The 12,418-nt window shown below is 37.6% G+C and overlaps 1 protein-coding gene across 5 annotated transcripts; it reads left to right on the forward strand.

Annotated features, from left to right (window-relative positions):
• The first annotated feature begins 6,298 nt into the window (after positions 1–6,298).
• Positions 6,299–12,097, forward strand: LOC141842939 (putative WRKY transcription factor 2). 5 transcript variants are annotated; one of them, XM_074730929.1, is made up of 8 exons: positions 6,299–6,658; positions 6,774–6,849; positions 6,928–7,018; positions 7,104–7,595; positions 8,535–8,693; positions 10,108–10,943; positions 11,067–11,225; positions 11,370–12,097. In XM_074730929.1, the coding sequence occupies exons 4-8, from the start codon at positions 7,149–7,151 to the stop codon at positions 11,914–11,916; spliced, it is 2,148 nt and encodes a 715-aa protein (XP_074587030.1). In that variant the 5' UTR covers positions 6,299–6,658; positions 6,774–6,849; positions 6,928–7,018; positions 7,104–7,148; the 3' UTR covers positions 11,917–12,097. The 5 variants fall into 5 exon arrangements, with proteins under 5 accessions (XP_074587030.1, XP_074587033.1, XP_074587029.1 ...); XM_074730932.1 differs by having other exon boundaries at positions 6,774–6,816; positions 6,897–7,018; XM_074730928.1 differs by having other exon boundaries at positions 6,299–6,655.
• The last annotated feature ends 321 nt before the right edge of the window (positions 12,098–12,418 follow it).

Genomic DNA, 12,418 nt, shown 5'->3' on the forward strand with positions numbered 1-12,418 from the left:
ATTCCTGAGGTAATATACATCTTTCTTATGTTGATTAAATGAAAACATTCAATTTGTTGATCTTTCTTGAGAGTTTGTCATGTCCACATTCAACAGTGAGCAGATATTGCTACCAAGAATTAGGTGACGATCAAACTTGTCTTCCACTTTTGTCGCTGAACCTACAAGTATGATAGCATCTGGTGAAATATATGAATAGAGACTATATATATCTAAAGTGCAGCTATAGATTCTGGTGAAATATATGAACAGAGACTATATTTCTGAAGTGCATCGACAGCTTCCTCAAGCTCTTGCCTCTTCTCTTGTTGATAATTGGTTTGTCTCGTACTAATTCGAACAAATCTATAAGAAATTCCAACAATGTATTTGATCTCACAAACTTGTATATTCTATCCAACGTTTGTGTGGTTTAACATTCATCTTGTGATGCTCATTGAGAAGATACATTTATATATTTTTTCTTGATTACTTGTACTCTACTCACATTCATCTGCTGTTCAATTGCTGTGTCAATTTCGATGGAAATTTTTTCCATTGGCTTCTTTGTATGTGTCTCGTATCTACACAATTGTCGAATATAATCGGTGAAACTTCACTAATAGTGGTAAATTTCTTCCACTTTATTCTCACAAATATGATGGAACAAATTAAAGAGTTACAAAGAATCAAAGTAACATATCAAAGACACAAACCACAACAGAAATATCAGTTGCCGCTTATAATTTTTAAATTCATTTCATTTCACCTCTAAAACAGAGAGTTTAGCTTAATCTATGTATCCTTAAGCACATTTTTCTGAACACTTTTCCTTAACCATCAACCAAACTAAATTAATTAATTTCGCTTTAAAAAAAATAATTGCATCAATGATGTTTAACTCGTAGAATGAAGTTGCAGATAAGTAGATTACATTGTTGATCATGGCATCAAAAGACTGCTGCAGATTGAAAAGCCATGCATCAGTAATTATGCACCAAAATGGCAGCATGATTCAACTCCACCTCCTCCTTGCAGCTATGGGATTTCCTTTCTGGGAAGCAGCACTTGTGTTACTCTGTGAATCTTCACTAGATTTTGCAAGTTTCCTCTGTTTAAATGCAGTAGCTGGTTCAGATCTCTGAAGCCTCCAGTGCTCTTTAAGAGGACTAATAGATCGTTGCGACCTAGTGTTATCTGTCAAGGAAATAGAATGCTCTGATAAAGGCTGTTCGATACTGCTACTGTTCTGCTGCAATGCCGCTGGGACTCATCCTTGCCAACTGGAAATCGCAAAGGGTATCCTTTGCTGGTCACAGGAGAGTCAGGACCAGAGGATGGACTGGTTCTATTCATGTCAAAACAAATTTTAGTTGCCATGACCGGCCGGAAGTCTTGAACAAGAGGAATCATACTCCAAAGTAGTAGAAGAACGTCCTCGTAAGTACAACAACCTACATCAGTTTTTTGTCATCTCATTAGGTGAGCCAACAGGAAGTATAATGCTCATAAATTTCAAAAGGAATGAACGTCGTGGACCTGCTTCTCCAGAACAGCCATATCCTTCTTCTTCAATTTGGAGATGGCCCTATTCTTCCTTCGTATGATTTCTTCTAATTCCGTTATTCTCTATTGCAAGAAACAAGTGAGTAAACTTTGTTAGAACCTGCCTAGCTCTATGAATGGGCAAGATTCACCTTAAGAGTCACCAGCCTTAATTGCATTGCTTGCAGAAGTTAATAAGTCATAATGATGTCATAATTTGGCAAATTTATTACAGGGTCAAGAATTTTGCCTTCGTCACGTGATAAATAAACAAACAGTTTGTCGAGCTTCTTAATGGGTCAAATACAAGATGAAGTCAATAAGTCAACGGTCAGAATTAAGATCAGATCAATGGTCGAACCGATCCGACCTGAGCCGTTCGGTTTGCACAGGCTACTCTCTCACACGCGGAGGAAGAAGAGGCTGAGCTGAAGGCCCAAGCTTCCAGTGTGGTCCACCAGATGGTAAGACTCGCTATCGGCGGACCCCACCTCTCTCTTGAAGTTCCTGCGCACATACGCAAATGACTGCTCTCGTCCGTCGCTAGGCGGCGAGAGCAGCCTGCGGGCCCGGAGGTGACGGCCTTCAAGGCCTCGAGGGCTTGCGCTTTAGCCCCCGTCGTCGGCCTCGGGCCGCCGAACCCCGCCCTCCTCCCTTCGCAGTGCATCGCCCATCTCGGCGCTTCCAGGAGGCAGGAGCGACCCTGCCCACCTGAGTCGGTCGCACTCCAGCGCGATCCGCCCGGCGCCGTTCAGCTTGCACGCTCCGATTGGAAGGTCGATGATCACGGGGCCCGCATCGGGTGCCTGCTGGAGGCAAAGGGTGACGCAGTGGTCATGTTAGCAGTTATCATAACTGCCCACGCCACGGAGTTGTGCACTCCGTGTAGGCCTCTGTACACCGAAGTTTTCTAATTCAGAAATTTAATCATGAAAGATTTTGAAATTTGTGATTCTCATTTATATAACTTTTAGATCAACAATTTACTTTGATTCATGAGAAAGGAACAATGGTTGTAGAAGAAAGTTATTACGAATCACAATCTATCTCTTTCTCTTTCACTTTCTTTTTCACACCTTTCTAATGGCTACGGTGAAAAAACTCTTCAGGGAGAGACGACAGAACTTATGTACATAAATAGCTAACTCCCATCAAGTCGGCTACGTGCAATTTTGGGAGGTTAAAATAACTTCCCACAATCCCATACATAATGACCAATAAGCCCCTTAAATTAATTAATATTTCATATGAGTCATATTTTAAAATAATAAATAATTATTATTCAAATAATAATAATTATTTTCTAACATTCTCTCACTTGACTCATGTGATATTGTGTCACTTAATAATTATATCAATCATAATGCGCATGAATAAACTTTACATACATTGGTTCCGTCATTAACGTGATCAAGGATAGGAAACTAATAAGAGTCATGGCGGTTATATGTTATTGTAATAACATATTCCCTTCCATGTACTACTATATTAGCCTTCTCCTCACACGATTTTAGAATGGGAAGTCCATAATGGGTTCAAACATAATGTCTTTATTAAAGACAAAATCTGTTTTCAACATCATCATTTGCATGCATACACATAAGATAGAAAATAGAAAATTCAGAAATTTATACATTAATGAGCTCAGAGTGTCAAACAACATTACTGTTTAACATTCACCAGTAGACATAATGCCCATATTCTCAACATAACCAGAAAATATTTTGGGCGATAACCCTTTTGTTAAAGGGTCGGCTATCATAAGATTTGTGCTAATATGTTCTATTAACACTCTATGTTTCTGAACTTCTTCTTTAACGGCAAAGTATTTCAATTCCATATGTTTAGCACCTTTAGAATACTTGTCGTTTTTAGAAAAGAAGACAGCTGCAAAATTATCACAATAAATTCTCAGCGGCTTGGCAATACTGTCGACTATTCCAAGTCCTGAAATAAAGTTCCGCAACCAATTAGCCTGAACCGTGACCTCAAAGCATGCCACAAATTCAGCTTCCATGGTAGATGCAGCAATGACTGATTGCTTTGCACTCTTCCATGATATCACTCCTCCAGCTAAAAGATACAAATAGCCAAATGTAAACTTTCTTGTATCTACACAACCAGCAAAGTCTGAATCTGAATATCAAATCACCTCAAGATGATCAGATATTCTATAAGTAAGCATGTGATTCTTTGTCCCTTGCAAATATCTTAAGACTTATTTTGCAGCTTTCCAATGATCTAATCCTAGATTACTCTGGTATCTACCAAGCATACCAACTACAAAGTTAATATCTGACCTTGTACATGTTTGAACATACATCAAACTCCCAACAACAGATGCATAAGGAATCATTTCCATCTGTTTTCGTTCCAAATCATTCTGTGGACATTGCATTAGACTAAATTTGTCTCCCTTTTGTATTGAAATAGGAGATGCTGAACATTTATCCATTCTAAATCTCTCTAAAATTTTATTAATATATGTTTTCTGAGACAAACCTAACAATCTTTGTGACTTATCTCGGAATATTTCTATTCCAATCACATAGCTTGCCTCACTCATATCCTTCATTTTAAAGTTGTTAGAGAGAAACTTTTTAGTCTCATTTAATAGACCAAGATCATTAGTTGCTAGTAAGATGTCATCAACATACAGAATTAAAAACATAAACTTGCTCCCACTGACCTTTATATATATACACCGATCAACAGTGTTTTCCTTATCCGAAGGACATAATTGTATCATTGAATTTGAGATACCATTGTTTGGAAGTTTGTTTAAGCTTGTATATTGATTTCTTAAGTTTGCACACCATGTGTTCCTTTCCTTCTTCTATAAACCCTGTTGGTTGGTCCACATAAACATCTTCTTCTAAATTTTCATTTAGAAAGGAAGTTTTCACATCCATTTGGTGTAACTCTAAATCATAATGAGCTACCAATGCCATAATAATTCTGAAAGAATCTTTCTTGGAAACTGGTGAAAAAGTTTCCTTATAGTCAATGTCATCTTTTTGAGTAAAACCTTTGGCTACAAGTCGTGCCTTGTAACGTTCAATATTACCATGAGAGTCACGCTTAGATTTAAAGACTCATTTACACCCAACTCTCTTACAACCTTCAGGTAATTCCACAAGGTCCCATACATCATTCTGTACCATTGATTTAAGCTCATCTTTCATGGCATCTAACCATTTATCAAAATTATCACCATTAATAGCTTGTGAAAATGAAACTAGATCATTATCAATATTTAAGTCATCTTCTGACTCTTGTAGATAAACCACATAATCATTCGAAATAGCAAATCTTCTTTCTCTTTGGGATCTTCTTAATGCTATTTCATGTAGTTGTTCTGCTATAGGTCCATTATTAACCTCAAGATCATTAATTTGTTGTTCTTCTTGATTGTTACGTGGTTCAAGACCTTAATCTATCCAAGAGAATGCAGATGTATACAAGACCTTGATTGCTTCTTTGTTTTTTTAGGAAGTTGTCTTCCTTTTGCAAGAAGCGATATCAATGCTTTTCACTGATGAATTAGATTTCATGATTCTTGTTTTTGAAGTTGCAGTACGTGCTGCAATATAGAAATTAAAAAGCATGAGATTAAATGTCTGGTTTATAGAGATTTGCTACTCTTGGCAGTTGAATCTAATTAGCAAAATGGTGGTAGTTGAATGAACACCCTAAGCATTCTTTGAACAGAAAATAAGACTCCTTTGTTCATGTTGTAATTCAGTATCAAGTTGGATAATATCCCAACTTATGGAGGCTCTTAGTGTTATAATCTCATTACATAATTCATTTTAGTTGCATTTAGAAATAAGCTTGGAGTTTTTTTTTAAAGATGAAATTGATTGTATTATGAAATTTAGGAAGGTTAAAATTTCGTCCTTTATCAAATGATATACGAATTAAATTTGGTCATGACTTCTCTGGTTTACTTCATCTATGGCTCAAAAATTATAATTTCGCTCAGGGTCCTTGTACAACCAGGACCGGCTCTACTAACAGTCCTATACGATCAGTCCCATGATTATCTGAGGAGGTAAATCGAGAAATTACAGTTGACCATGATGGAAGAAAACATTACCTCGATTTCATCGAATTAACATCATACATACTTTGACAGATGAAAGAGCACACAAAAAATAACATGCGTAATGAATAATAAATTTGGTTAATAAAAGTAGAGTTGTAAATTTGGATTGAATATATATGATTAATGTTCTCCATTAAATAATTTAAATATATTAGATTAAAATTTTATCCATCTATTTAAAAATATATATATTTATGCAAGTTGGGAGTCTAGAAGGATTAACCCATGATGAGCTCGAATAGACTCGTGAATTGAGAAGAAAAAAAATTAAAATTTAAAATTTTAATAAAAAATTAAATGAACTAACTCGTCTAATCTATTATTCAAATTTAAAATTTTTAAATTTTTTTAATTTTTTTAATACCGTATAATCGGACCGACGGATCGATTGGTCTCTCTAGTGAAAGTGCAGAATAATAAATTTCTATGCAGAAGAATAATAAATTTCTAACGAAAAGAATTCAAATTCAAATAATAATGACCTAAAATGTTTGGTTAATTTGAATAATTTAAAATTTAACAAACTGCGAATATATTACGAAGCAGGGCTTAAGTGGTTAAGATCTGTATTAAAGCGTGTAAGCAACAGGCGAATAATAATTAAGAATTAAAACCTAAAACGGAGGAGACGAGAGCGATAAGAACAAAGTGGCCACGGAGATGGCAGCTGCCTTCTCGACTCGCTCTCGACTTCCACGCGAATCTATTCCCATTCCCAATCCCCATCGTTCCACTGCGTCTCTCGGTCAAACCGCCCAGCGCCTTTCTCTCTGCTCAAGGCGGAGCAGTGGAAGGATCGCCTGCGATGAGGCGATTTGCGCAGCCCCAGGGTTTGTCGGACCTCCCGAGGTAAAGCGAAAGAGGAAAAAAAGGAAAGAGAAATCTCATGTTCGGTGGCAGATCTCTGTCCCTCTCTGGCTCTTCGGTTCGTCTGTTTTTTCAGCTTTAGGAGACTGACGCAGCTCAGGGAAGAGCCCGCCGTTCATTGGTTCGGAAGCTCGCTTTGCTGTGCCGCTGTCTGAGGTGGTTGGGATCATGCCTTTTGCGTCTCGATTTGTAGTTTCTCGTCTAGGCTTTGAAACTTCGTGTTTGCGGAGCTGTTTTTGATGTAAAGTTGTGGTTTTGCGCTTTTTCGCAATAGGTGATTTTGATTTTGGAGAAGATTTGCGCCATTACTCTCAAAGGTTTGCTGTCCTCTGCTGGTTTCTGGAGATTAGGTATCTTCTCATTGATGAAATTGCTTTATTTGTTTTCTCAATTCTAGGAAAAGCTGAACTTTTGTTGGATCTACGTAGTTTTTGTCTTGTGCAATTCTCGTGGAACCTTCAAACTCGGATTTTTGATCTTCAGTTGGACCAACAATTGATTTCCGAGGTGGAATCCAAGGTGGGAATCGATGTCTTGTTGCGCATTGAAGCAATCTACTCTGATCTGGGTTTAATAGCGGTTGCATCTTGTCTTCTCTTAACAGATCTGGAAATAACCCTATTCGTGTTAGCAGAAGATCTTGTCTGCCATGGCTGGGTCGGAAGAGAAGGTCGGCGTGATCAATGACTGGAGCTTTCCAAATCTTAGCCCGAGGACTTTAATGTCGAACTTTTTAAGCGAGGATTTTGGTTCGAGACCATTTCCAGAATCCTTTCAAGGGAGGGAGAATGAGGGACTTCGTAGAGCACTCGAGATGGATCAGCGAGACAGAATTACCAAAGTAGAAGAGGACGAGCCATCAAACCGCCTCTCATTCGAACCTAATTGGTCTGGAACGCATAAGCCAAATATGCATGGAAATCTTGCTGGGAGGATGGCTGCTAATGGTTTTAATGTGCCTAAGCTCAATACTGCTCGCATTCCGCCGGCTAACTTATCATCGTCCTCTGATGTTCGGTCTCCATATCTGACTATCCCACCTGGTTTAAGTCCCACATCATTGTTGGACTCTCCAGTGTTCCTATCAAATGCTATGGTATGATTTCATACTTTCTATTGTCAATTATATTGATAGATGAATCAGCACGCTAGTGGTTGTTAGAAATCTTTGTGATATTATGTGTGGGATATTCTTTCATAATTTTTACCATCAATTTCGGAAATGATGCAGAAATTTTTAAGCTGAATAGTTATAAACCTGTGCTTGATATTTCTCGGATATAACACCGTTAAGATTGTCATGTTATGTATTTTGTCATTTTATAGGGCATTCAGAAAATTTATTATTTGTTGTCTTAACATACGAAGCCTCATCTTACTGGACATCATTCTGATGAGGTGGTCTTATGATGCACTGTAATGACTGGAGTTAAAGTACAATATCAAGATAGTTAAGTTCATATCGCGATAAACATAAAAGTATCTGCTTCTCTTGAACAATTTTTTCTATACATTTTACTTGTTGATTTACAATTTGCTGTGTATTTAGTTTATTCCATGAAGATATTCTATTCCAACACCAGAAGGAATATATGAAATAGCTAGTAAGTAGTCAGCCCAGGGGAACTTATGCACTACACTGAAGTCACCTATTCCTATTTTTGATTGTTATGGTGTCACATTTTTCAGTTTTAGATTTGTAAAGAGTGATAATTTGCATATTCTTTTAGACTGAGATAGAGATCCTGTAAGATGAGGAATTGGATCTTGCAATCATATGGTGGGGTTTCTTTAGGAGAGTTTATGTTCAGTTCCAACAAGTTTCTTGATTAGTAGCTTATGTTCATCCGTTTTAGTTGATATGAACGGTAAAGAACAAATAAGATATGACATTGTTTTAGTCATTTGCATTGATAAAGTGATCAATTATCTTTTTTTATATATTTTGCTACCGATTGCATAGTCTTGTATAGCTATGATGGACCACCTAAATGTATGCATAGATGTCTGATTTCTTGTCTAATTATTTTGTTAGGCTCAGTTGTCTCCTACCACAGGCAAGCTTCAATTTTTGCAGGATAATAGTGCCCAACCTACCCTGCTCAGAAGTGATGATGCACTTGAAGGTGCATCTGGATTCTCATTCAAGCCTCCATTTAACACATATTCTTCATTTTATCCAAGTTCTGAAATAGTAAGTCCTCTTTTGCTTTATGTAACTTTATTCAGCATTCTTGGAATGTAGATGTTCTGAAGAAAGAAGATGCATTTGGACCACTTAGAAAGCAGCATACATCGATTAGGAACATCCATAGATAACCTAAAGATTGCATATATTTTTAAGCCTTGATTTATTTGTTGAAATAATGTATTTAAGAGCCTCTGATTATGGCCTATTTTTTGGGGGTTTGTTTGTTTTTCTTTCTAGAGTCTTTTGGCGACATACTAGTCATATAGCAACATGCTTTTTATTCAGATAGCTCACAGGAAAAAAAAGGAAGTTTAAATGAGAGATTTATATCAGCGAGTTCATGCATGAAGAATGGAAGTCATTCCTCTCTCACATTTGAAAGATCATCTAGAATAGCAAGGAAAGAGAGCTGATATTCTTTAAACATAGGGCTGGTATTTTCTATGATATATATTCTCTTTTTTTTCTTGTATTTTTTTTTGCTTTGGTGCAAGTATCTAAGGTAAGGGGATATGTATGGTTCTTTAAAATATCAGAGAACGAATTTTCATTTTCTGCACTAAGGATATGAGTGATTAGACCAGATCCTTAAGTTTCTTTTTTCTTATCTCATCTACTAAGTTTGACCCTTGTTTCTTTTATGACACCCAAAGTTGCCAGTGAGTTTAGCTTTAAGGGCCATGGAAGTTGTTGCTGAAGCTTGTGTTTGAAACCTACCTTCATCAAAAATGGAGGCTTGAGAGCTTCCATTGTCTATTATCTTAAAAAAATAATTTATGGTGCCCAAAAAGTATATTACTTTATTCATATTTTCCCTGTATTGCTGCTAAAATATTTCAGGTGAACTTTTAGTGCAACTGGTCCGAGCCCCAATTTATACTTGAGACTATTTTTGAACATTTTGCTCAACTTTTTGACCTTTTGTGTGTCTTCTTCGTGAGATTGCAAAGTTGATTAATAATAAGTACATAAAAAAATTGTATTTTCTAGTTTGAAGACCCGCTGTAATTATTCTATCACATAACATAGTATTGGATTGTGAATATTGTTTGTTATATTTGGAAGATAAATTTGATTTGATCCGTATTGATGATACATTATATATAACTATAGCATATGGACTGTGCCCAGTGGATAACAAACTATTTTAAAATGTTAAAAATCTATTGACAATTATTTTGTTTGTGCTGATTGTGAAGGCAAGTATAGCACTTCTTAGGAACTCAGGATATTGTGGTAGTGTAAATTAAAATTCTCTATATTAGTTATATAGAGAAAAATCAATTAAGTTTTTAATGGTAGATGAGTCATCAAGTACCATTTACTTGTGCAAAATAAACCCTTCCATGATATTCCTACTTTTCAGAGTCTGATAGGTTTTCCAATCAACATATCATGACTGATATGTTAACCGTAGGTTGCTTCAGATGTTAGTCAGCAGCAAACAATACCAAATGTTGAGTCATGTGTTGAACTGGGGAAAGCTAAAGATTTAGGAACTCCAGAAACTGGCACCATGAATTTCCAAAATGAAGAATTCAGTTTTCAGGCTGAAAGTAAACGCGCTGCCAGTGCTAATACTTTGAATCAGAGGTCTGATTCCTGTATGGGTAGTACACATTCTGGGCCCTTTGATGACCAACAGGATGGAGATATGGATCTCAAAGAGGAATTTTCCTCTGTTGCTGTTCCTATGCCAGCAGAGGATGGTTATAACTGGAGAAAATATGGACAGAAACAAGTAAAAGGTAGTGAATTCCCAAGGAGTTATTATAAGTGCACTCACCCAAATTGTCAGGTTAAGAAAAAGGTGGAGCGCTCACAAGAAGGTCAGATTACCGAGATTATTTATAAGGGTACCCATGATCACCCTAAGCCTCCTCCGACGCGTCGAACTGGCTTATTATCTTCCCATTCTTTTACTGACACACAAATGGATGTGTCTGAACAGCCTGATTTTCAAGCAGGTGGTTCTGATAGTAAACCCATATGGGCAAATACAGACATCAGGAGTGAAGCCCATGATTGGCAAGGTGATTCCCTGGAAGTTGCCTCATCTGCCCCTGTATTAGCTGAATGTGGAGAGTCTTCGACTAGTGTTCAGCATGGTCCAGATGGACCTCATTTATCCTCCGACGTGGTGGATGTTTCCTCCACAATGTCTAATGATAAAGATGAGGCTGATCAAGTAACTCATGGAAGTGTGTCACTGTGTTGTGATGGAGAGGGAGATGAGACTGATTCGAAAAGGATGTGAGTTTATCTTTTATTTAACTCCTTACCGTGAATTTGAGGAAAAACTTTCTTATACAAATATTAATTTTTTATCCAACATTTCATAAGCAAACTGTCTTAGTTCTGTATTTTCTGTTTCAGGAAGTTAGACACCAATGCTATTGAGTTGAATGCAGCTTCTAGAGCAGTCCGTGAACCAAGGGTCGTGGTTCAGACGACCAGTGAGGTCGACATTCTTGATGATGGCTATCGTTGGCGCAAATATGGTCAGAAGGTTGTCAAAGGAAATCCAAATCCAAGGTATGAATATGGATAGCAAAACATGCATTTTGGAATGATAACAAAGATTTCATTTTGGTAATTGCATGGTCCTTGACCTGGATCCTCGCCAGTTTGCCAATTTTTGTACTACTTACAGACAAATCTAACATTTTTGTGATTCAGAAGCTATTACAAGTGCACACATCCTGGATGCAATGTTCGTAAGCACGTGGAGAGGGCTGCACATGATCTGAAGTCGGTGATCACTACATACGAGGGCAAACACAACCATGAGGTTCCTGCTGCAAGAAACAGTGGTCACGCAAACTCTGCCACCTCCATTGCTGTATCCAACGCCACCCCACAATCTCACGGTCTACTCCCAAGAGCAGACTCAGCCCAAGGCGGCTTGGTGAGATATGAGTGTCCAACTGTCAATGCTGCATTCACACTGCCTGTAGCACAGCACCTGCGGCCAGCAACCAGCTACACTTTCGGAATGGCACAACCAAGATTGGCGAACGTGGCAATGGCTGGACTGGGCCCTTTGCACACAATGAGCTTGCCAGTACTTTCTTCAGTTCATTCTTACCTCGGGTATCATCCAGCCGACGAAGGAGGGTTTGCAAAAGCTAAAGCAGAGCCAAAGGAATCAATTCCAGAATCAACACCAAATGGTGCACTGATGTACCAGACGATGAATGGGATGCCTGTGAGACCTCCCATGTAAATAAACACCATAGAAAAAAATATGGAAAAGATGCCGCCTTCATCCATGAGGGTTTTTTTTTTTTTTGTTTTTGTTTTTGACGTTTTCCCTTTTGGTTAAGAATGTAAACAGATTCTGTTTTAATACTCGTCAGGAATATCAAAGATATGGTCTCAATAACAAGCCTTGTGTTGCTAAAGTGCACTCTGCAAGTTTGTGATTCCAAACCATCTTGTTAGAAGCCTAAGTTGCAGATGCCTTGATCCATCTCTCTTTTGTTTTTCTTTTCCATTTTCTTCATGCCAGTTCATCTGAATCAGCTAGTCCACTCTTTTCAATTGCATGAGTTCATTCCTCATGTCATGTTTCTTCTGCCAGCAGCTTGTTCTTCAGACACTCAAATGAACAGATAATGTCCTGAGGAGTAGTATAAGCTCTATGATATTGTATGCCCTGCAAGATCCAGCCACTGCAGTTGATTGTGGCACATGCAATCCCCCAGTTCCAATCATCATTGACTTTG

The sequence above is a fragment of the Curcuma longa genome, chromosome 12 (genome assembly GCF_044706935.1).
Source record: "Curcuma longa cultivar G26 ecotype Majalengka, Jawa Barat chromosome 12, ITB_CL_G26_1.1, whole genome shotgun sequence".
Taxonomy (NCBI): domain Eukaryota; kingdom Viridiplantae; phylum Streptophyta; class Magnoliopsida; order Zingiberales; family Zingiberaceae; genus Curcuma; species Curcuma longa.

Bases quoted from the DNA above. Each gene is read 5' to 3' on its own strand.
- LOC141842939 (XM_074730931.1), top strand. From the start codon at position 7,149: ATGGCTGGGTCGGAAGAGAAGGTCGGCGTGATCAATGACTGGAGCTTT. The intron at 8,694-10,107 runs GTAAGTCCTCTT...TGTTAACCGTAG, and splicing joins TTTATCCAAGTTCTGAAATA to GTTGCTTCAGATGTTAGTCA. The intron at 11,226-11,369 runs GTATGAATATGG...TTTGTGATTCAG, and splicing joins AAAGGAAATCCAAATCCAAG to AAGCTATTACAAGTGCACAC.